This window comes from Leptonychotes weddellii, chromosome 2, assembly GCF_054177405.1.
Source record: "Leptonychotes weddellii isolate Sample4059 chromosome 2, ASM5417740v2, whole genome shotgun sequence".
NCBI lineage: Eukaryota > Metazoa > Chordata > Mammalia > Carnivora > Phocidae > Leptonychotes > Leptonychotes weddellii.
The window spans coordinates 30,607,668-30,633,117 of record NC_138370.1 but is presented as its reverse complement, the minus strand read 5'-3'; the positions used below and the strand labels follow the sequence as shown (position 1 = coordinate 30,633,117).

At 36.7% G+C, this 25,450-nt stretch overlaps 1 protein-coding gene and 1 long non-coding RNA gene across 2 annotated transcripts in view; one reads left to right on the top strand and one right to left on the bottom strand.

Moving 5' to 3' along the window:
* The window catches only part of LOC145717966 (uncharacterized), an 18,582-nt gene extending 7,749 nt beyond the window's left edge, over nucleotides 1-10,833 (top strand). Inside the window, exons 2-3 of the long non-coding RNA XR_014141492.1 lie at nucleotides 2,498-2,567; nucleotides 8,295-10,833. This is a non-coding gene — a long non-coding RNA (uncharacterized LOC145717966). The remainder of the gene's footprint in view (nucleotides 1-2,497; nucleotides 2,568-8,294) is intronic.
* IDO1 (indoleamine 2,3-dioxygenase 1) lies at nucleotides 10,577-25,450 on the bottom strand. The gene is made up of 10 exons (XM_006731835.3): nucleotides 25,287-25,450; nucleotides 21,420-21,515; nucleotides 21,183-21,302; nucleotides 17,890-18,008; nucleotides 16,666-16,680; nucleotides 14,817-14,916; nucleotides 13,701-13,818; nucleotides 12,632-12,683; nucleotides 12,060-12,208; nucleotides 10,577-11,033 (listed from the first exon to the last, which is right to left on the bottom strand). The coding sequence occupies exons 1-10, from the start codon at nucleotides 25,383-25,385 to the stop codon at nucleotides 10,717-10,719; spliced, it is 1,185 nt and encodes a 394-aa protein (XP_006731898.1). The 5' UTR covers nucleotides 25,386-25,450; the 3' UTR covers nucleotides 10,577-10,716.

Genomic DNA, 25,450 nt, shown 5'->3' with positions numbered 1-25,450 from the left:
GAAGGAAAAAAATTAAAAATAAATAAAAATAAAATAAAATAAACTCACCACTACTAACCATAGGGGCAGGGCTTCCCTGCTTTGGTTATTCTCTCCTGTTAATTCTGGTTACAGTTTACTATTGGTGATCTCCATAGTTCAGATTCCAGCTTCCCTCTCCTCACTTTGTCCCCTCTCCATGGGTGACTTCATCCATTCAAAGACTTTGGCTATCATCTCTAGACTGATGATTCTCAACATTTTGTTTCTAGTTGGATCTCTTCTGCCGTCTACTAGATGTCTTCACTTGACTGTTCTATAGAAGTTCATATGAAAATCTTAACACATAGAACATATCCTAGATAACTTTCATGAAGGCAGGGGCAAAGGCTTTTAAAACCTCCAGCGACTAGCTCAAGGTCTTAAGCAGAGAACCCACTAACTAATGACAGGTCCAAGCTGTACTTATCAATTTATTCTTTCATAATAACAAAACTCATCTGCCTCATCTATTCCATGTCTTGGTGAATGGTATCCCTCAGAACCAGCAATATAATGTGAGGGGCCAATGGAGGATGAAAAGGTAAGGACCCTTATTCAAAATTATTCAGAACTTCAAGACACTAACAATAGAATATTAAGCCAAACATTAAGCCTTTCTGTATGCAAGACCCTTTGTGACTGTAGAGGTTGAATGTCCTTGAACCTGGCCCTGGTACTTCTGTAGCCACAGGTGACCAGCTAGAAACCTGGAAGTCATTTCCATTATATCCGAGAGAACATCAGTCTTGCTGGTCCTGTTGCCTTAATACTGCTCATATTTCCCTTTATTGTTAATCCTGCTGCCATTGTTTCTGATTTCTTGCTATTTACTATTGGAATATTATATCATAATCCCTAACTGGTCTCTCTGCCTCAGATCTAGTCCCATACTTCTTTCCCATTTTGAGCCTTAAATTACTTTTATAACCTCCAAACTCATCTCCCTGTCTTTATTGTAACCCCCCATTTCATCCCACGTGTACAATATTTCTTTTCAACTACTACCACAGTCATTTAAATATTTGTTTATCTATGATGGGCAGCCTTTCATTTCAATATTATTCAAATATGCAAATATAATAATGTCATTTCTCTGCTTAAAATCTTTCCCTTGGTTTTCAAGATAAATTGAAACTACTTCATTGCAGGACCCTTGAAGCTGATCATAGTTTAATTTCACCAACACATCAGCCTTATTTTTTTATGCTTCAGCCATGCTGAACTATGTGTACTTCCTCAGACAGACCATGCTATGCCACTGTTCTTTGTACACTCTTCTCTCTTTCTGAAGTTTTTAACCTTCCTTTTACTTGCATATATATTAATTGCCCTTTAAAACTCATCTCATATATTACCTTATCAAAGAAAGTCTATTCTTACCAAAACTCTTTTCAGCACCACCTCCCCTTCCCTATTTTGCCCATTCTCTCTCTGTTGCCCACTAGTCTGGGTTAGGGACTATACCTCTCTGCTCTCACACTCTCTGTTTGTATTTGTATAGCTTCCATCCTATTGTTCTGAATTAATTTATTTGTCCCTTTCCCCACTAGTGAGCTCCTTGAAGTAAGGTTAGTGTCCTTAATCCTTCCATCTCTACTATTTAGCTTAGGTACTAGCAAACCATGTTTGCCTATTATTAAATAGTTATTGAACAGATGAGTAATTAGGGTAGAGATTCTGATGCTTGTAGGGTAAGATTTAACTCCATTAATGAACTTATGCTTGAGTCAATACAGCATTTATATATTTCTTCTCTTAGCAGCCAATATTTAAAATGCATTGCTAAGTGCTATGATGTAAGAATGAAAAAGCCATGGATCCTATCTATAGAGAACTGGTAAATTAGCAGCTGAAATAATACACACACACATACACACAGAGAGTGCCATAATCACTCTATAAGAGCAAAACTGGTATGTTCAAAAAGAGAATTTTAAAAATCTATGGGAATAGAGTTGAGAGGCACTTCCCTACAAGTTAATCTCTGGGTTTGGGCAATGGCCTAAAATAGCAGTTCTCAAATAGAAACGGATATGTGGGAGGTGCTTATATGAGCACGATCACTGGAGCTCTTCTCAGAGTTCACAAGGCTTTGCTCATCCTTGGAAAATTGGAGGGCCTGGTACGCATATTCTTCAAAAGACACTCTCTTCCAAAAGATCAGGTTATTCTGGTATTGCCCTTTCCTCATTCATTCTGCCGCCAACATTTTTGAAAATCAGCAAAAAATAAAAAGAGTTCCTGTTCTGATTTACTGGCAGGGTTATTGATAGGAAAGAATGCCATTGATTTTGTAAACTTGTAAAATATACAAATATATAAAAATATTTATTACATCAAAATCATTATCTTTGTAATCTAGAAGAAATATCAATGCTATTCTAATATTGAACACATGTTGACTTTATGTTGTTTAAAATTTCCATTAGATTGACCTAGCCTGCCATTTAATTTTTTTTCATGGATGAATTTGCAGGTCACATATATGATTGAATCAGAGGGTTGGAAATCTGATCTTTTAGATGTGTACAAACAGACCAGAGAAGGTAAGTGAATTATTTAAGCTCACATAGTAGTTTTTTTTTTAATAGACTTTACTTTTTTAGAGCAGTTTTAAATTCATAACAAAATGGAGAAGAAAGTACAGGGAATTCCCATTAATCTTCTGCCCCCGCAAGCACAGCTTTCCACACCCACAGTGGTACGCTTATTAAAGTCAATGAACCTGCATTGACACATCACTATCATCCAAAGTCCATAATTTATATTAGGGTTCACTCCTGGTGTTGTTCATTCTATGGGTTTTAGCAAATGTATAATGATACGTATCCACCATTGTAGTGTCACACAGAATAATTTCACCGTGCTAAAAATCCTGTTTTGCTTATTCATCTCTCCCTCTTCCCTAATCCCTGAAAATCACTTATTCTTTTACTGTCTCCATGCTTTTGCCTTTTCCAGAATGTCATATAGTTGGAATCATACAGTATATAGCCTTTTCAAATTGACTTTTTTTACTTACTAATATGCATGGTAGGTTCCTCCTTTTTTTTTTTCCTTGATCACTCATTTCTTTAAAATGCTGAATAAGGAGTACCTGGGTGGTTCAGTCAGTTAAGCGTCCAACTTGTGATTTTGACTTAGGTCATAATTTCAGGGTGGTGGGATTGAGCCCCGCATTGGACTCCACACTCAGTGGGGAGTCTGCTTGAGATTCTTTCTCTCCCTTACCCTCTGCTCCTCCCCCAACTGTGCTCTCTCTTTCTCTCCAAAATAAATAAATACATCTTTAAAAAAAATAAGATGCTGAATAATATTACATTGCTAAAGTGTACCTCAGTTTCTTTTTGCATTCACCTACTGAAGGACATCTTGCTTGCTTCTAAGTTGTGGCAATTATGAATAAATAAATAAATAAATAAATAAGAAAAAATATTTAAACATCCATGTGCACTTTTTTGTGTAGACGTAAATTTTATTTTCTTTTCCTCAAATTATGGATCCCAATGTGAAGCAAATGCAATGACTTTCGATGACATGGACCATATATATCTTTTGTGTCCTCTTTCAAGCTATTAACTTTACTTTCTGCTATGGAGGTGTAAGATTTCCCAGTTTTATCAACCATCTGACTTAAATCTTCTCTTTGGGGTATTTTTGACCCATCATAAAACCAAACCTCAAAGCCAACACAGGGTAATTTTCCATCAAAGTGCATTTACACTACCTTGTATAATAGGTGATTTTTAGAGTCTTAGATCTTATAATGGTAAGCACATTCTATGAACAAGAGAAAATCTTTTCCATCATTTGGATGATAAATGATAATTGCATTTCAAACAGTAAATACATGAACTCCTTTAGAAAATTTGCTCACCCCTTCTCTGCATAAAGCATATTTACCAACATATTTATGGTTTTCAGTCTGATTGATTTTAACCTATAAATAATTTAAAAAAAGATGTAATGGTTCATAATGTACAATTCTGATAACACAACTATGGCTACGCACCTCAGGTTTCGCTTTCTTCAGAAAAAAAAGTTAGCATTTTATAATCTGCCAATACTACTTTATTTAATCATTTTTTACTATGTCAATGTCAGAGCTGTCCTCCGAATAAGTAATGTCTAAAGCATACAGCCCGTAGACCAAATGTTATCCAAGTCCATGTGCAATCTGAGTCACAATTTCTAGGCAAATGTAATTATGAGTATCAAATCAAGTATAGTGCTTTTTATAATGTCATTTTCAATTAAGTTGCTAGCCTAAAATAGGCCATTTTAATGTTCACATTTTACCTAAGAGGTGAGTTCCTAGGGTAGTATGTAATGAAAATGAAGATACAATATTCTTGTGAAAATCTGGTGCATGATATTTTAAACTTTGCTTTTTGAAAAGGTTTTCATTCTGCTTTTTTACATCTCTGTTCTTTTTATTATGGTATATTTCTTTTTAAATTTAAATTCAATTAATTAACATATAGTGTATTATTAGTTTCAGAGGTAGAGTTTAGTGATTCATCAGTTGCATATAACACCCAGTGCTCATTACATCAAGTGGCCTCCCTAATGCCCATCACCCAGTTACCCCATCCCCCCCACCCACCTCCCCTCCAGCAACCCTCAGTTTGTTTCCTAGAGTTAAGAGTCTCTTATGGTTTGTCTCCCTTTCTGATTTCATCTTATTTTATTTTTCCCTCCCTTCTGCTATGATCCTGTTTTGTTTCTTAAATTCCATATATGAGTGAAAGCATATGATAATTATCTTTCTCTGATTGACTTATTTTGCTTAGCATAATACCTTCTAGTTCCATCCACATCGCTGTAAATGGTAAGATTTCATTTTTGATGGCTGAGTAATATTCCATTGTATATATATCCTACATCTTCTTTATCCATTCATCTGCCAATGGACATCTCGGTTTTTTCCACAGTTTGGCTATTGTAACATTGCTGCTATAAACATTGGGGTGCAGGTGCCCCTTTGGATCACTATGTTTGTATTATTTGGGTAAATACCTAGTAGTGCAATTTCTGGGTCATAGGTTAGCTCTATTTTCAACTTTTTGAGGAACCTCCATACTGTTTTCCAGAGTAGCTGTCCCAGCTTCATTCCCATCAGGAGTGTAAGAGGGTTCCCCTTTCTCCGCATCCTCACCACCGCCTGTCGTTTCCTGACTTGTTAATTTTAGCCATTCTGACTGGTGTGAGGTGATATTTCATTGTGGTTTCGATTTGTATTTCCCTGATGCCAAGTGATGTTGAGCATTTTTTCATGTGTCTGTTGGCCATTTGTATGTCTTCTGCCCATTTCTTGACTGGACTATTTGTTTGTTGGGTGTTGAGTTTGATAAGTTCTTTATAGATTTTGGATGCTACCCCTTTATCTGATAAGACATTTGCAATTATCTTCTCCCATTCCATAGGTGGTCTTCTGGTTTTGTCAACTGTTTCCTTTGCTGTGAAAAAGCTTTTTACCTTGAAGTCCCAATAGTTAATTTTTGCTTTTGTTTCCCTTGCCTTTGAAGATGTGTCTAGCAAGAAGTTGCTTCAACCGAAGTCAAAGAGGTTGCTCTCTGTGTTCTCCTCCAGGATTTTGATTGATTCCTGTCTCACATTTAGATCATTCATCCATTTTGAGTCTATTTTTGTGTATGGTGTAAGCAAATAGTCCAGTTTCATTCTTCTGCATGTGGCTGTCCAATTTTCCCACAACCATTTGTTGAAGAGATGGTCTTTTTTCCATTGGATGTTCTTTCCTGCTTTGTTGAAGATTGTTGACCATGGAGTTGAGGGTCCATTTTGGGTTCTCTATTCTGTTCCATTGATCTATGTGTCTGTTTTTGTGCCAGTACCATACTGTCTTGATGATGACAGCTTTGTAATAGAGCTTAAAGCACAGAATTGTGATGCCACCAGCTTTGCTTTTCTTTTTCAATATTCCTCTGATTATTTGGGGTCTTTTCTGGTTCCATACAAATTTTAGGATTATTTGTTCCAGCTCTGTGAAAAATGTTGATGATATTTTGATAAGGATTGCATTAAATGTGTAGATTGCTCTGGGTAGCATAGACATTTTAACAATATATTTTCTTCCAATTCATGAGTATGGAATGTTTTTCCATTTCTTTGTGTCTTCCTCAATTTCTTTAATAAGTGTTCTATAATTTTCAGAGTTGAAATCCTTTACCTCTTTGGTTAGGTTTATTCCTAGGTATCTTACAGTTTTTGATGCAATTGTAAATGGGATCAATTCCTTAATTTCTCTTTCTTCTGTCCCATTGTTAGTGTGTAGAAATGCAACTGATTTCTGTGCATTGATTTTATATCCTGCCACGTTGCTGAATTGCTGTATGAGTTCTACCAATTTTGGGGTGGAGTCTTTTGGGTTTTCCACATAGAGTATGTTGCAATCTGTGAAGAGTGCAAGTTTGACTTTTTTGCTGATTTGGATGCCTTTTGTTTCTTTTTGTTTGATTGCTGAGGCTAGGACTTCCAGCACTATGTTGAACAACAGTGGTGAGAGTGGACATCCTTGTCATGTTCCTGACCTTAGGGGAAAAGTTTTCAGTTTTTCCTCCTTGAGAATGATATTCACGTGGGTTTTTCACATATGGCTTTTATGGTATTGAGTTATACTAAGTACACATACTTGCTATCTTCAAAATAGTTATAAAGATCCAAAGTAGAAAGCTGATCCAATTGGCAATGCATTTTCACCTCATGTTGGACTATTTGTACCCATTCCAACTTTCTAGTCTATTATTTTGACTGCAACTGCAGAGCCAGTGTGAATGGACTCAGTGCTGTAGACCCAAGCAAATGATCCTTTACCAAGCAGATTTCCAACTTTCAAATTTCCTACTTTCTCTCCCATACAGGACACATATTTCCAGACACTGGTTTTGCTCCTATTAAGCTCAGTTCCCATTAGGCTAAGTTTCCATGGCTACAGTTCCAATGGCAAAAACACAGCCACAAAAAGGTCTCCAAGACATCTTCCAAGTCAGGAATATGCCTCTGAACTTCCATTTTAGAAAACTAGGGCTGGCTGACAAAATAGCAGTAATGGGAACAAAAATACCACCCTACATCCACTACTCTCATTACTACAACATAAAAAAAAATTCATGCATGAGTTGGAAATTTTAGGGAATTCCCATGCAATCGAGTACCCAATACTTCTATTTCAAAGGTCAAAGGAGCAGAGTTCCCATGTACAGACAGTTATTCCTTTAGGGTAGTTTTTACTCTGTAGTGGTTTGACAATTCTGGAGTCAGTTCGCCTGGGTTTAATCTTTCACTTTGCCATATACTAGCTGTGTAGCTTTTAAAAGACACTGAACTACACTGGGTCTCAATTTCCTTAAAAGTAGCTAGTGTTTATCTCATTGGCTCATTGAAATAATTAAGTGAATTGATATATGTAAGCTCCAAATAGGAGTTTTCTATATTGTCAGAGTCATTGGAGAGGGATTCATGTGTTGTATGGGCCATTGTATCTCAGAGTTGGCAAGAACCTTAGAGACCATGTGCATGTTTATATGCCAAATTTTTAACCTGTTTGAACTTCTAATTTTTCAATTGTTTTTTTAAAGATTTATTTATTTATTTATTTTTCTGAGAGAGAGAGAGCACAAGCAGGGGGAGCAGCAGGCATGCAGGCAGAGGGAGAAGCAGGCTCCCAGCTGAGCAAGGAGCCCAATGTGGGACTCCATCCCAGGACCCTGGGATCGTGACCTGAGCTGAAGGCAGATACTTAACCAACTGAGCTACCCAGGCGTCCCTCAATTGTTTATTGTTATTTTAGACAATTCTGTGGAAGTGAATAAATGAATAAATGAATAAATTCCTATCTTTAGCTCATGGCTCACAGTAAGAACTGTACGTCCCTATGCATTAACTCTTACAGAATGGTATAAGGAGTCCAGACTGTATGAATTCCCTCTGTATCATATAATATTATATCTAATATATTAGAGTGAGAAAAAACATGGTATGGATTATATTTAAGGAACTTCAATCATTTATTGAGCAAAACTTAATTATAGAAGGAAGGGTGAAAGGAGCACTTTTCCTTGATATGAAAAAGATACTTATTATTAGGTAAGTTTTCCTCACTTATGGAAAACAACATGTGGGGAACATACCACTGTACACTTCTGATTTTACTAACACAGAGTGGGATGGAGTTATTGTTAATTCTATTCAAATGGAACCCATGTTACTAAGAATCCACTGTATCTAGCTAAAATCTTCTCTTATGGTCGTAGACTACCTTCATCTTCCAGTAACTCAAAGACGCCTCCCCCAGGAGCACTCACTGTGATGAGCAGAGGCCACATGACATGGATGCAAGAATACCAGGACTTCTTTAGAAACATATCCAGTATTTTGTTGTACATCTTCCAGTCTGGAGATGAGTGAGTTAGAAGAAAAGCAGGAATCATGATTTCTATTATTTGGACAGATAGAAGAGAATAACCTCTGAGGAACAAGCATCCACCCTCTTTGTGGAGAATTTGAAACCTGGTTTCAGTCTGTCTATGACCTATCTAACAACAGTGTTGTGTTAGGGACAATGCCCCCTCCTTCTCCCTCCCTCTACCTACTTTTCATCCCTCCAGGTCTGATATATGTGATGTTCTTAAAGAGAAGATGTGGGTGCAGCATCTGGCTGAGGGAATCAAAGATGTTTTGCATGTCAAGGTGATTCATTACTAATTAGGTAAAACCAACTCTGGAGGAGAAATTCCTGATGTGTAACCTTTAGGTACATAGTTGTGAAGCCAGAGTGATCAGTGTAGAAGACAGGACAGACAAAACTCTTAACTTGGAGCCAATAAGTGATCCTTAGCAATTTACTTACTTATATTCTAGTAGTACTTTGTAGTTTCCTAAGATTTCAACGCTATATATCATTCACTAATAACCTTGTGAATGAAGCAGGGCAAGAATTATGATGCTCCTTGTACAGAAATACAAAGTGACTTGCCTGAGGTCAAAGGTGATAGATGTGCAAAATGGAACCCACATGTTCGTCTCCTGACTCTCAGTTTAGTGCTTTCTGAACTGCATCAAGTCCTAAGACATGGTGATCTTTCTGGCCAGCCCTTAAAAATTACACACATACATGTATTTGGTCTGCATGCATACATTCATGCATGCATGAATACTTTTTGTTTGAGAGAGAGAGAGAGCATGTGTGCATTGCACCTGCATGTGAGCGGGGAGTGGGGAGGGGCAGAAGGAGAGAGAGAATCTTAAGCAGGAACCACGCACAGCATGGAGCCCAATGTGGGGCTTGATCTCATGACCTAGAGATCATGACCTGAGCTGAAATCATGAGTCTGATGCTTAATTGACTGAGCTACCCAGGCGGCCCCATACTTTTTTTCATTGTAAACGTATATATGCTTATTGCAGAAACACTGACAGGAGAATAAAGAAGAAAATGTGTCCCATGCACCTAAAAACTATTACCATTAACATTTAGTATATTTTCTCCATAGTCAAGTGAAATTTTGCTATGAGTGGGCAGATTTCATCTATTTCACTGGGTTAGGGTGTATTTGAAAAATAATGTTAAAATAGTTTTTAGATGTTTGCCCTTAGAAATATGTGACTACATTTCCTTCCTTGACTCTGCTTGTGTCCACTCAACCCATCTCCTCAACCTGGGCTTTTGATAAATCGAAAGTTCTTGCTAATTCTGCATTCAGGTAACTGTTGTGTCTTTTTTCTCTTCTCATCTTTAATAGCATACCCAATCTCTAGCTAATCATTTTCTACTACCTCATGAGATTCTGTCAAGTCATCTCATTTCCTCCCCTTCTCCTTCCCAAGTTCCCTTCCTCTTGAACCTGGTCTACATCAAGTCCAGTGAAAAAGATGAATTGTCAACAGACTTAAGTTCTCCTCCCATTTATAAGTAATTGTGTGACCCTAAGTGAGCAACTTCACTCTTCTGAGCCTCACTTTTGTCATCTTTAAAATGAGTCTGGCTCGTATAATTTTTAAGCTCCTCTCCAGCATTCTTAGATTCCATTATTAAGTAAATTCATGCCAGACTGTGAGTGCCAGATAACCCTGACCTCCCAGGAGAAATTATATTTCAAAAGTGACCTCTTCTTGTTAGTCCAGATTAATTTGTTCATGAGGTCACTCAATCTTTTATATATTCATTCAACAGATATTTGTAAAGTATATTCTAAGGTTGGGGGATGCATGGGTCAGTAAATGATAGAGTATCCCTGACATCATGAAGCTTATCATGTAATGAGAATATAGACAAGTACATAGGTAATTATAAACAGGTGTGATATTACTGTAGGGGAAGTACAGGAATCGATTAGCCATGCTAAAAGGTAGCAGTGTAGACTAGGTCTCATCTGGAGAAGTATTTATTTATAGTTATGAATAAAGCAACTTTTAGACATTTTATTATATCATATCAATTTTTATTGAATTCATCATTATATTCTAATTACATAATATGGATTATAATACATCTAATATAATTTCTTTTATATTCATACAAGGAAGACACAGATACTGGAAAAGCATTTTGAAATCTTTTATAAGTACTATTAAAGAGTTGTGTATTATTAATTCATGGGTCTGATATAATGAGCAGTGACACTGATACATATATACATCTTTGTCTTGACAAAATGTGCCCTTGTTTGAGTTACATTAATTATCTCTCAGCAGGAAGTTCTTAGTTGTACCTCTTACACTCCTCAGGAAAGTCATGACACTAGTGCCTCCAGTTCCTTTATTTTCTTGCTGGTTTGAAGGAATCACAATGTACTTAGTCACCATCTGCAGATGATAGTTTCTCAGGGACACCATAGCTTTCACACACTCATTATAATCTTCCTGCAGCTCATCATCACCTTTTGAAAGAACAAATTCACGGACTGAGGGGCCTGACTCTAATGAGAGAAGAAATTCCTGGTGAGCTGGTGGCATATAGTTTCTCATTTCCTGGAGGAATCTGGCAGCAGATTCTGAAGGAACAAGAGAGACAGATTAGGTAGTAGGGAAGCCAAAGCATTCCCCAATCCAGGTGAGAAGAGCAGAGTGAGTTCAGAGTGGGTAGGAGATCACATAATCACCATTGCAGCCTGAGGCAATGAGAATGCTATTGGCCTTGCTATTAGTAATGATAATTATTGTAATATATACTTAATTCTGAAAACCACATGAGCTGAACTAATTCTTTCATAATAAAGTTTTTTGTTTGTGTGTCCTTTCTCACTTCCCTACTGTATTTGATCCTTCTAAAAAGCTGATGATACAGATAGGGTGTATATAATCTATACTTGACCGATCATAACATGAGTCTAAGAGAGTTTAAGGGACAATTTTTAAATAAATGAATTAACTAAGAAAAAAATGATATTTTCACCTATGCCAATGATTTTCCCTTTGACTATTAAGTAGAAGTTTAGGAAAACAGAGAAAAGTACAAAGTTCTTATTGGAGCTTCTTCTGCCTGCTCTAAACCCCTAGAAGGAATATAATGAATGAGGTTCATCTTTCACCTTTGGTGCATCTTTCAAATTTGAGCTGCTGGGGCAGTAAGCTGACCAAGAGCAGTGCCAAGCCTCCCCTTGTCACTGAGGTCTCTACCTCCCCAACTTCTGTCCCATCCCATTTGCAGGTGACTTTCTCTTTCTGAATCTGATCATACATTTTCAGAACATGTGCTATGGGCTTCCCCACAGTCAGTCAGGCCTTATATACATGCCCAAATGTCAAGTCTGAGAGGGTGATGAACTTGGATTTTGGTTCTGACTTCACTGCTTTCTAGCTGGTTAATAAGAGCCCATCACTTATCCTCTAATGAAACTTAGAAGTTCCTGCTTGGTTGTCTGTGAAATGGGATGATGACAATATAGTCTTGCCTTACTAATTCTTCTAAAAGTATCAAATAAGCTCAGATGAGATGCTGATGAGAAGTTACTTTTTAGATATTAAAACACTATTGTATTAACATATGAGATGATTATTATTTGTCATTGTCCACTCACCTTCACCAGAACTCTGCTGGATGCCCAGCAGAACATCAAAGCACTGAAAGATGCTACTTTGGGCTGCACTTCCCCCCGCAAATGCCTTTGGAGTGTTCCAGAAACCTTCGTACTTCAGACCCTCTGGCAGTTGGGGGTTGCCTTTCCAGCTAGGCCAGGAAGGAAAAAAAATAATCACTATTTGGATAATTGCCAAATTTACAGGTATAAAATCTTATAATAGAGGATGAATGGGAAGTGACATGAGATTAACTTCATTATTCTTCCACACTCTCCTTCCACTCATATTCATGTTTGAGAGTGACAAATAACATGGTTCTGAACAAATTTGGCATAAGTATTCTATAAATGGAACTTTACCTTTGCACTAGCACAGATCATTCCTTTTTTTTTTTTTTTCTAAATGACTACCTTTCCTGTCCATAACAGTCTATTCTTTCTCTACAAAATGTATTTTATGATAGGAGTTATTTCCTAAACCCAATAGATAGTGGGGACCATCAGTGGGAATTTGATGTGTTCTTTATGTTAATTCTTTAAGAGAAAACAAATTCAAGCATAAGATTACATACCCGGACAAGTACATGCGAAGAACATGGAAAAATGTGCTGGGGTCCACATATTCTGTAAAAAAGATGAGGTATGTTTAAGCAGTTACCAGAACTTAGAGAGGAGATCAAGATATTGTAAACAACTGATAGTGGGTTTCAGTTTAGGCTGCAGGAAAGGCATTATGTCAGCTGGTGCAGAAAAAGTCCCTAACGACAAATTCTCTCACTCACCTGACCTTTTTGAGGGGAGCCCCCTGTTCACTGAACAGGGTCTACTGCAGGGGTAACACACAGCTTGGGTCAAAGAACCTAAGCCCACCAGACTCATCCTCAGGAGACCAGTTAAACTGTCAACGTTTCTTTAAAGCTATTTCATATGCTTACTGATAGAACAGGTAAACTACTTACATAAAGAAACAAACCTACACAAAATGAAAAGCAGAAATAAGAGCCTCAAGAGCCCTATGGACACCATCCCTGGGTCTCCCTCCCCAAAGGTTACTAACCTTTCTGATTTAAAGGTCAATTTTTTTGCCAAGGACCAACCAGCAGTAACACAATCACATAAGGCTATCCAGCAGGGCACACTTTTTTTTTTTTTGTAAATCCTTGTTTATGTACTTTTTTAGTTATTGCTGTTTTTTAGCTATTAATTTTGTAATAACTTCTGAGCTCAGTGGTTTTTCTATGTTGTTTCTTACTTATCTTGTGAAAAAGCAGAATTTGTAGGGAGTTCCTATAAAGCAGAAGCTAAGTATTTCAGAACTTAAAACAGCCTGAACCTTCCACAAGTTTATCCATGGTTTCAGTGGGAGGCAACGACATTATTTAGAGTTAAGGAGACCCGACTTCACAATTTACTACCTGTGTAACCTTGGGCCACTTATTTTATCTCTCCATTAGATTACCTTATCCATAAAATGCACATAATAAAACCTACCACAAGCAAATATAGTTATTTAATGAGATAAAGTGAAAACACACCACTAAGTGAGAGTGTTTTTCTTCCATTTTCTCAACAACTCTAGTCTCAGAAAATCAGAAGCACGTGACTGCGAGCCTTGAATATTTTCAGGCATACAATATTTACCATTAATTTGTTCAAACTCTTTATGGGCTTGGTGCAGACAAGAAGCTATATAACGCAGTGCTTTTTGCATAGTATTCCGGTCCTCATTTTTAACTGCCCTGAATAAATCAGGAATTACCTTAAAGGGGAAAAAAAAAAAAAAGATGAACATGTAAGGTTTCCTAGCACTAAATATTGGCATAGAATAAAATTCTCCTAATTCTTAATCCCTAAATTAAATGTAGGATTTCCACTTCATTTTTGGGCTGAGAACCCTTTTATTGTTTGACTAATTTCCTTATATTTAATTAAGCTTGGATTTATTTTTATTTATTTATCATTTAGTTTTATATAGTCTCAGTTCTATTTCTAATAGTCAAAACCATTGGATTTATGTCACTCTGTGATCTAGTTTCAATGCCAAATTGCATTAAAAATGCATCTCTCCTATTAAGGTATTAAACTTAATTCTAAATATATGGATCTTGGGGCACCTGGGTGGCTCAGTCGGTTAAGCGTCCAAATCTGGATTTCAGCTCAGGTCATGATCTCAGCGTCATGAGATCCAGCCCCACATCGGGCTCCATGCTGGGCGTGGAGCCTGCTTAAGATTCTTTCTCTCCCTCAGGGGCGCCTGGGTGGCTCAGTTGGTTAAGCGACTGCCTTCAGCTCAGGTCATGATCCCAGGGTCCTGGGATCGAGTCCCGCATCGGGCTCCCTGCTCTGCGGGCAGCCTGCTTCTCCCTCTCCCACTCCCCCTGCTTGTGTTCCCTCTCTCGCTGTGTCTCTCTCTGTCAAATAAATAAATAAAATCTTTAAAAAAAAAAAAACATCGGGCTCCCTCCTCTGCGGGGAGCCTGCTTCTCCCTCTCCCACTCCCCTCCCCACTTGTGCTCTCTCTCTCTCTAAAATAAATAAACAAATAAATAAATAAATGGGTCTTACGTTTTATATTTTAGGTGACACACAAAAATAAATAAACTATTTCTACCAGATGATCCCTTATATCCAATTAACTAATTGAATGCTGTATTTAGTCAAGATAAAGTTATTCCATGCATAATATAGTTCAGTTACTAAGTGATCGCTCTGCTTATGCAAATGGAGATAAAAATTTGCTGGTAGGGATGGACGTACTTTGATTGCAGAAGCAGCTGCTATCTCCACCAACAGTGAAACCAGGAAAAATCCTTTACTGCAGTCTCCACCAGGAAACCAGAACAGAATGTCCATGTTCCTAAGAAAATAAGTCAAGGAAGTCAAGAATTTAGCAAAAATACTGGTGTATTCGAGTGCTTTGTAGTTTTCAAGTATTTTTATTCCATTTTAATTTCAAAAAAATCTTGTGAGAGAAGTATGATAGGTTTTACTATCTATGTTATGTTTTTGGGAATATGAGTGTTAGGTCCATTGTCTAAGATCTAATAGTAGATTAAGTTGGGACTTGAAATTCCATTTTAGAATTTGGGACTAGAAATTCCAAGACTATTTCTGTTTCTATTCTCTCATTAATTTTTCACATGTATACATATTACCATATTTATATATTTATACATATTCAATGCTTATAGAGACATTTGTGAGGTATAATTTTAAGTAGTCTTTTTGCTTCAAATAAATATATTTATCTCCTTATTTTTATCTGTGAACCTGATTCAGTTTTTCAATGGTTTACCTGCTTTACAAAGAAATTGGGAAATGCAAATAACTGATTAGACCCTATTTTCTTTCTTTTTTTTAAAAAGACTATTTATTTATTTATTATTTATTTATTTATTTTTTAAGAGAAATTTATTTATTTATTTGAGAGAAAGAGAGATAGAAAGAGAGAGCACAAGCAGTGGTAGGGGCAGAGGGAGAGAAAAAACCTCAAGCCGACTCTGCCCTGAGTGCGGAGCTCTATGCGGGGCTCAATCCCACGACCCATGAGATCATAACCTGAGCTGAAACCAACCAAGAATCAGACATGTAACCATCTGAGCCACCCAGGTACCCCCCTATTTTCTTTTTTATTGAAGTTTTGCACTAATGCAAACAAGGTCTCAATATCTGTAGATCTATGAAATTCACTTTGGTTAAATTCACGGTCTCTGAAGCCAGTCCATTTCTGCAACTTGTTGCTGCCTCAGAGTTCTCATCTGTAAAATGAGACTCCTCCCATTTAAAAACCTTCCATAGATTTCCATTGTTTTTAAGATGCTATTTAAACCCCTAATCATAGCCAAAAGTCCTACGTAATCTTTTTGCTAACTTTATTTCTTCATCCCTTTTCCACACTACTGTGTCTCAGTCACTACATATGAGCACCACTAGCCTTCCTTCAGTTCCGATAATGCACCACAATTTTCCTCACTTTGAGGCCCTCACTCTTGCTGTTTCTTCCACTATGAACACTCCTCTAATTCTTTCCTACTCACTCTTCAGAACTCAGCTTAAATAAGTTGTTACAGGGATTCCTTCTTCATCCCTTTTATTTAGAGTTCCTCAGCCCTTTATCCTCTTACTCTCCTCTTAATCATAAAGCAATTTACATAATTTTCCTATATCTGCTTTCCTCACCAGGGCAGGATTATTCCTAGGATATTTACCTTTGTTTCACTAGCTCCCAGCCTCTCTTCAGTACATAGATTAAAAATGGTAAGGATTGGGTCAAAAAGAACAGGTTTATGTATCTGGCCACTGTGGTCATTAAGGCAAAGACACACAGATGTATGTGCATTTTGCATTTATGCATATTAATTACATTTTCATATATGCAAGTGCTATTTTTGCATATATCTATAGCTACAATATCAAGCAGACACAGTTCTATCACAGTCATAGATCTAATTAAAGATTGGGATTATTTGCTCTTTAAACAATTACTTGAGTTATTTTTTGCTTGAATTCAATTGGTCTTTTAAAAAAGTACATTTGGAGGATACTGATAAACCTATACTCACTTTGAATAACAATTCTTATAATAAAATAAGAATCAAATACTTACTCGTAAGTCATAGGCCTTGTGAAAGCAGCCATGAAACAATGGATCAATTGGAAGACAAAAAGAAAATCAATTTAAAAATCAAATGGCTTTGAGTTATTCTTATTCAATCTAATACTACTTATCTATCAAAGTTAAGATATACACAAAAAAGAAAAAATATATATGTGTGTTTTTAAAAAAATATTTATCAACTAAGCATTGCAAACACTTAGGACTTTGTAAGTAAAAAAAAATAAATATTCAAGGAACACACATGTTAGTCAAAACTAGTTGTTACTAATAAACTATTTTTTTAATTTAAATTCAATTAGCCAACATATAGCACATCATTAATTTCAGATGTAGATTTCAATAATTCATCAGTTGCATATAGTACCAGGTACTCATTGCGTCAAGTGCCCTCCTTAATGCTCATCACCAGTTACCCCATCCCCCCCATGCCCCTTCCCTCCAGTAACCCTGTTTGTTTCCTATAGTTAGGAGTCTCTCACCATTTGTCTCCCTCTCTGGTACCTTCCCATTCTTTTCTAGACCAAATCCTTTCATTTTGTGTTTCCCGGTCTATAGTACTTCTCTGCAGATACACACTCAAAGCCCTGGGGCACCACAAGTCTCTGGTCCCTTTATTGGGAGACCGCATTGCTTAAAGGAGAGGAGGGGCCTAGATCCTCAGCAGGTGGCACCAAAGGCCCAGGCATTGCCATCTCTACTGCTAAAAATGTGTCAACCCTTTAACTCAATTGGATAGTTAAAAATCAAATTTGTAGAAACACCAAAACATGTTAATAAGGAAAGCCAGACACAAAAGAGTACATACTCTATAATCTCATTGATATGAAATCCAATAGCAGAAAAAAATTAGTTTTTAATATGACAAATCAGAATATCTTTACCTGGAGGTAGAGGAGAAAATTGAATGGAAAGAGCCACAGAGGTGATATTCTGTATCTTGCTTAGGGCTATCCATGTATATAGAACAGTCAAAATCACCAAACTGAACAGTTAAGATGGTGCATTTCATTGTATGATAATTACACACCTTTCTCTTATATATTTGTAGTTATAGATATGCCATCAAAAGAAATCATACCACAAAAAAAAAAAGAAATACCCCCAAAACAGAGAAGAAAGCTGTTCTGCCAAAAATTAAACCAATGACTAATGCCTTATTGATGTAAATAGGATGCACTTCTTTAGTTCCTGTTATAATCATAGTTTACATACCCATTGGGATCCTTTTTCTTCCAGTTTGCCAAGACACAGTCTGCATAAACCAGAATAGGAGGCAGACCCAGCTTATCAGAGAGTTTACAGTAAGGAACAGCAATATTCTCTGGCAGGACCTAATGAAAACACAAAATTTAGTATTAACCTTTGAAGTGTCTTCCCTTTTCTTCTGCTTCCTGCTACCTTCCTGCTATTTCTTCTACTACCATTCCAACTGCTCTATTAGTGCCAAAACATGAGCTGTTCTACATAACCGCACTCTGAAACCAAACAATCGTAATTTTCTCTTCCTCATTTCATAACTTAGTCCTGGTAATTTTTTTTTTTTAAAGATTTTATTTATTTATTTGACAGAGACAGAGACAGCGAGAGCAGGAACACAAGCAGGGGGAGTGGGAGAGGGAGAAGCAGGCTTCCTGCTGAGCCGGGAGCCCGATGTGGCACTCGATCCCAGGACCCTGGGATCATGACCTGAGCCGAAGGCAGTCGCTTAACCAACTGAGCCACCCAGGTGCCCGGTCCTGGTAATTATTAAATGTTTATGTTTTAGATGTAGGTTGATGTGGACATAATCTAGTCAGAGAGAGAGCAAAAGGAGGTAGAGGGTACAAGGAACAAAGGATGCATCCTTGACTTTCTAATGGCCTGGGAGTTACTTGCAGTCATTTATTTATTCTTGCGTCCATCCCATGAATATTTGTTAGGCAACTCTTCTATGCAAGGAGCTCTTTATCTACAGGCAATAAAAGGATAAAATCAAATGTCTCCAAGAAATTCAAAGTCACTTGTAATTAAGACTTTGGGATATGATACATACTTGGAGCACAGTGCTGACAGAAACTCTGTCCTGGATGATTTTTTAGAAAACCTTGCCATAGAGTGACATTGGCGCTCATCCTTGAAGACTTACTTGGGTCAGCAGGAGGAATTTCCTTTAGCCTTTCTATTTCCATGCAGATTGTATCAATTGGAGTGACACTCTTGGCTCTTTCACTCACCCTTCCTCAGAGGAGGTATAGAGGCTTATCTAACTGTTGAGTGTGGGAGTGGGACTGCAGCTCAGCAAACTTTGTATTCACCTCTCTTTTTTCCTGAGCCTATTACTCAGGATTCTGCTCCATATCTGGCCACAATCTAAAAGGCTCCTACCTCCATGGGCAATCCTGATGGGTAAATGCTTTCCTAGCAGGCCCATTGTTGTCACACATGCAAGCCATGTTTTCCAACTGCTCTATTAGTCATAATGCTGACCATTTATTCTTTATCTGCCTGACTTCCTCATCTAACTATCATTTGGTTTATAATTAGATGGTCCCATGTAATAATTAAGGTTACCCTTGTCATTAGAAGCCAATGGTTGGAATATGTGTATCCAACCAGGCAAAGGACAGGGATGTGTAGCTCATCTGGAGTAGTGGGCAGTGGGACTGCAGTGGTAGAGGTGGTATGATGATGTGGCCCACTCCACAGTTCTGCAAAAATCATGGGAGCTATAACCTAAGTGGCTTTGTATTAACTTAATACACCTGGTTTAAGAAAGATGGTTTAACAAAGAGAACAAAATGTTAGAAGGAGAAACATTGGCTATCAAAGTCACACCTGGATATATGCTTCCCCTTGCAGAGCTTGTGCCTCTGGGAAATGAAATATTTTGGTTTGCAAATGATTTACACATTTCAAAAGGAAATTTTTGCCTCTTTCTGATTTAAAGAAAAGATCGAAGGGAAACAAAAGAAAGTTGCTTAATTAAAAAGTTAATTTAAAATGACTTGGGAAAAAGAAAAGATGTTCAAACACATCTTAATCTATTAGAGACATGCAGTAACTAAGAAACTCAGATGCTAGTTTCTAGCCCAGTCTGAAGCAAATTGTGCCTTATATTGATGTATCTTATTTTTTATCCATTTATTTTTCTTTCCTACAATTTCCTCACTTAAATATATTTGTTGCTGGTTTCTAAAATCCTTTTTGGAATAATGTGGTATACAAAAACTAGATAAATTAAAAATATATATTCATGTTTTCTTTTATAATTCTGATCGCCACTTGCATAAATTTATTATCTTTTGATTATCCCATGTACGTTCTGGTCTCCATATTATTTTTTGCTGGTCCTTTCTCTTTTCTGCTCCTCTCCTCTTTAGATAAGCTCTACCAATCTTTCAAGAAGTAGTTCAGGTTCCACTTCTTTGAAGCATTTCATTATTATACCAACTACTTTCCTTCTACTCTCAACTCTCTCATGCTTCTGCTCCTAGCACATGCTGCCCTTTGTTATTTATGATTTTTCTATACAATGCCTACACATTTAGCTAGACTCAGATTCTAGCAAGTCTAGTGAGGCTTTGTGCTTAGGTTGTCAGGCTATCTTATACCTTTTTGTGTCATCAAAATTCTAGACATGATAGTTTGATGATTATAAAGAAGTATAAGATGTTCCCATGATTATGCAGAGCAATTTTTTCCTTTTGTTTCCATATCAGGGGATGACACATCACATTGGTGGACAATATGTGTTGTATATTTAAACAGGACGTGGAAAGAAAAACAAGACAAAATTCCAATTACCTTTGTCAAATAGGGGAAGAATATTCCCTAAATGACAGAAGGTGCTTCTGGAATCTATTTTATCTCTTTGGGGTTTAAAGAGTTGGTATTACAGTCTGTATTGGTTTCTTGTAATTAGGGTTGCCAGATAAAATACAAGATGACATTATTTTAAATCTAAAGTTATCTACTGTTGATGAGTAGAGTGAAACCCATATGTTCTTCCAAGTTGACAGACGTAAGATAGCATTTTAACACTAAGAAAAGCCATAATATGTTCATATCTCCCAAAACTCATAAATAGAGAAAATGTTTCATATTCAAATATGTTGATTATTATGTCATTTACAATGGTAAAATATTAAAAACAAGTACAGTATTTATCAATAGAGGATTGAATAAATAAAATTCAGGAACTCAATGAAAAACTATAAAGTGATTTCAAATGATGACTAAAAGGATTGTGTAATAACTAAGAAATGCTTACAGTAAATTTCAGTGAAAGACACAGAACATACATCTATATACACAGGCTGGAGCAAGTGTGTTACATAAATAAGAGATCAAAAATCCAATAATGATAGCAGTTGGCATGTTAAATCAGTGAATGATTGTTTTCCTTTTCATTTTTTTCTGTTATCCAAGCATCACAAAATCTAGTTATAATACTTTTAGAATGTTTTTTACATTAAATTGGATGTAAATTGTCATGTAACATAAGAAATACCAAAAAATCTCCAAACCTTTCGAACATCTCCATCACCTTGATTCCACACGTATGCCATGGTGATATACCCCAGGGCCAGATGTGCAAGGCGCTGCGACTTGTGATCTCTGAGGGCATCAATACTGTGAATTTTTAACTGAGAAAAAAAGACAGGTTGACTCAAATCAATACAGGTGACAACACAGCTTCAAAACCAAGGTAAAAATGTTAAGAAGCTATAACAGAGGAAGACGAATGTAATGCTTTTCCAAACCTGGTCAACTTTTTTACGTAGCTCATTTTTGTCAATCAGTTCAGGCAGATTTTTAGCGATGGAAATCCATTCATCATAAGGCGGAGGTAGCTCCTCCTTGAAAAAAAGAAATGGGACTTTTATTTAGTAGCGAAAATTTTTACAAAGTAGTTTTGCTTCTGACTGATAGTCTATTTTGGCTCTAGATCAGTTCTGTGCAACGTTGTCCTGTCACACACTTACCTGTCCAGTAACTCCAGTCCCTGCATTGCCACCTGCACACCCAGGGCTCACGACCTTCTTTTCTTCTCCTCAAACACTCTTACCTGCCTCTTTTTCACAGGTCACCTCAAAAGTTCCACTAAAATCATCCTGATTATTCCAGTCTACACTTACAACCCCAGTTATGCACCCTATGTATTATACCTTTACATTGTTAAGTAATTTATTGTTACCTGCTGTTTATTTTTTTTCCTGGCTAAATTTTAAGTTTTTTTGAATGGAAAGAAAAATGAGATTTATTAGATGTCAGCAATAGACTAGGCATTTTGCTCAATAAATATTTAATATTATAATGACCTAAAATGTTGATTGTTATTCCATTTCATAAATAAGGAAAATAAAGCTCAGTTTATGAAGTTGTTTTGAATATATAGTTTGTTGTGAATGAACGTTTGTTTCCACCTTTGAAAAGGCTCTTTCAAAATCTCACTATGTGATGGCAAGGATTTTATCATGCTTTTAATTTTATATTTCTTATAGAACCCGGGACAGTACTGGACATGTAGGAGATGCTATATATTTACATATTGATTGCCTGCTTTGGTACTAGAGGTTTATATTTCACCCAGTAAGTGCAAATAAAAGCCAAACAAAGGTGTCTCCTTGGATCTTATTATATTTATATTTTCATCTCAAGGGAAAACATGCAAACAAAAGACCTAGACAACACCCTGAAATGAGATTCAGATCTCTGAATAACTTCCCATATGCTCTTTCCCCATGCCTCCTTCATTAAGCTGTTTCCAGACATGTCCTTGAGGTCATCAATACTGAATTATGGAGACATAGCAAAAATGGAGAGATTAACTCACACCAATGTGGGTGAAGTTTTAAGCTACAAAATGAAGCTAATATTGTAAGTAAGCTGTAAGACAAAAAGGCAAATGTAACATAAAATTCAGACATTTTCACCTGCTGCATATAATCGGCCAGGCTTTGTCTGTTAGGGCAGATTTTTAACAATGAAAGATCCAAGCACTAGATAGTCACCTTTCTTGTTTCTCCGAATTTTTCTCCCTAACCACACAAATGCTATCGTCTAGTGTTTTTAGTAATACATACATCTTTTTTTGTTGTGTGTTTTACTATGTAGCACAACCGAATTTTTGGTTGTTACTATTTTCCCCAAATAATGGATTTTTTGTTGTTGTTGTTATATATCATGATTAGCCTCCTATTTGACAGACGTAAAATTCAGTTAGTAATACACTTCTAGTTCAGGGACGCCTGGGTGGCTCAGTCGGTTAAGCGTCTGCCTTCAGCTCAGGTCATGATCCCAGGGTTCTGGGATTGAGTTCTGCATCGGGCTCCCTGCTCAGCGAGGAGCCTGCTTTTCCCTCTGCCTGCCGCTCCCCCTTCTTATGTCTCTCTCTCTCTCTCTCAAATAAGTAAGTAAATAAATAAATAAAATCTTTAAAAATATATATATACTTCTGGTTTGGAGGGGGTTTAAATGGTATAATATGAATCAATGAAGAATAACACAGAGGGTCATTCAACTTCTGCTAGATTAGTGAATGTATTTTGTATCTACGTGGAATTAGAAGACACATTATTTTCCTTTGGAATAGAAAGCTGATAGATTATAAGAGGTGAAATGGATATTTTTGAGTTTATAATTTCCAGGAAAGATCTTCAGTGAAGAAATAAAAGTAGCCCCTAATTTATTTTTCTTGTTTCAGGACATGATCTAACTTCCTAAGCATCTTAAGTAGCAACATTATTTTTTAAGTAGTTCGAGAAGGGTTTTGTTTTTCTTTGGTTTGGGGGTTTTGCTTTACCCCTTGGAATCTGTTCTAGAGGTCTCCGTAACTATCATAATGTCTTAATTTTTAAGAGAAACTACTGTGGGGGAAAAATGATAGGAGGTTTCACAGTTTCTGAAAAAGATTTTTGTTCTTGTACCACTGATAAGTACATTTTCAAAACCATCTTATTCTGGCACTTTGGTGTGCTTGAATGGAGGAGTAGCAAGTCTGAGTATTACTTATTTGCAAATATAAGGTAAACTAGGTGCTTTTAGCAATAACATTAAATTAGCTTAATAATTTGAGGAGAAGAATTAGATTGGGAGGAAGAATTTGCTTTAGATTTGCCTGTATTATATAAGGTATTTACAGAATGTTATCTCTAAGTACAGTTAAATTGGATCTCTACTAAAAATATATTTGCTGCATTTACAGATACCCTCTAGGGGTGCCTGGGTGGCTCAGTCAGTTGAGCATCCAGCCCTTGGTTTTGGTTCAGGTCATGATCTTAGTGTAGTGAGATCAAACCCTGCATCAGGCTCTGGGCTTAGTGGGGAGTCTGCTTGAGATTCTCTCTCCCTCTGCCCCTTCCTCGCTCATTCTCTCTCTCTCTAAGATAAAAGATGTCCTCTAGAATACAGACACTGTTTGAGCTATAATAAATAGATATATACTTGTATATAGAATTGTCACAACATGTAACTGGTTCCTAGAAATCATATGGAATTTCATGGACCTTATTAAACCCAAGAGTGGGGTAGGGAAGAAGCAATGCCTTATCATATCTTCTTCTCTCTCTCTCTTTTTTTTTAAGATTTTATTTATTTATTTGACAGAGAGATAGACAGAGAGCATGGATAGGCAGAGTGGCAGGCAGAGGGAGAAGCAGGCTTCCCGCTGAGCAGAGAGCCCGATATAGGGCTCGATCCCAGGGTCGTGGGATCATGACCTGAGCTGAAGGCAGACGCTTAACCGACTGAGCCACCCAGTGCCCTGATATCTTCTTCTATTAAGAGAAGCAGCATATTATAATAATTTTAAGATCATGGACTCTGGAGCCAGACTAGTCAGGTTCGCATTCCATCTCTGTCATTGCTAGCTGTGTGAGTTTGGGTAATTACCTAAATTCTGCCTGGCTTAAATTTCTCATCAGGAAAATTTAGGATACCTTTTAGGATGGTTGTGAAGATGGAGTAAGAATATTTGTAAATTGCTTAATAATGCTATATAAATATTTAATAACTGAAGTAGATAATAAGATGGTTTTCATGGCATTCTTTGGAATACAACTTAGAAAAATGTAGTTTTAAAGGCAAACATTTACTCTACATGTCTTGCTATTTGTAGGCAAAGCTTGTAAAAAGAAAAAAAGGTAGCTTAGACTCACTTGAATCTTATGCTTAGTAACAACAAGCAGTATTAATACAACACACAGTTGCTTGATATACCATCTCAAAAACCTAATCAAAGCAGTAACATACACTTCATACAATTTAAGGTATATCAGCCAAGACAGGGGGTTCCTTTGACTCATGGATCATTTATTACTTTGTTTTTTTCAAAATGCCCTCCAAAAATGCAGTTGTATTAAACCAAAATACGTCTATAGTTTCCTTATCTCATCACTTTCCTTATCTGCATTAGGTAGCTAAAAAGTGCATTTAATACTAAATTTCTAGGCAGAAAATTTTAAGTTAAGTATGAACTATTTATTAAAACTTGGCCTCTAATTTGGGCACTGCCTTATCCCTTTGTTTAGTAAAAATTACTGAACCACATTTGTTCAATAGAAGTAAACTTGTCCAGGTAAGCAATGATAATAAAACATTTTTGCCCATATCTTAGTGCCCCATCTTACCAGTGGATTTGGCAGAGCGAAGCCCACCTCTTCATCTATATGGTATTTTTCAAAAATTTCCCGAGAACTTTCCATAAGAAGCCTTCCATTATGTGCCATCCTTGCAGCTTCCTCCTTTGGTCCTCCTCAGTTTGATGGGGTTTCAGAGCATCTATTCATTATAA

Bases quoted from the DNA above. Each gene is read 5' to 3' on its own strand.
- IDO1 (XM_006731835.3), bottom strand. From the start codon at position 25,385: ATGGCACATAATGGAAGGCTTCTTATGGAAAGTTCTCGGGAAATTTTT. The intron at 13,819-14,816 runs GTACGTCCATCC...TTCCCCTTTAAG, and splicing joins CAGCTGCTTCTGCAATCAAA to GTAATTCCTGATTTATTCAG. The intron at 12,684-13,700 runs GTAAATATTGTA...TCTTTTTTACAG, and splicing joins AGAGTTTGAACAAATTAATG to AATATGTGGACCCCAGCACA.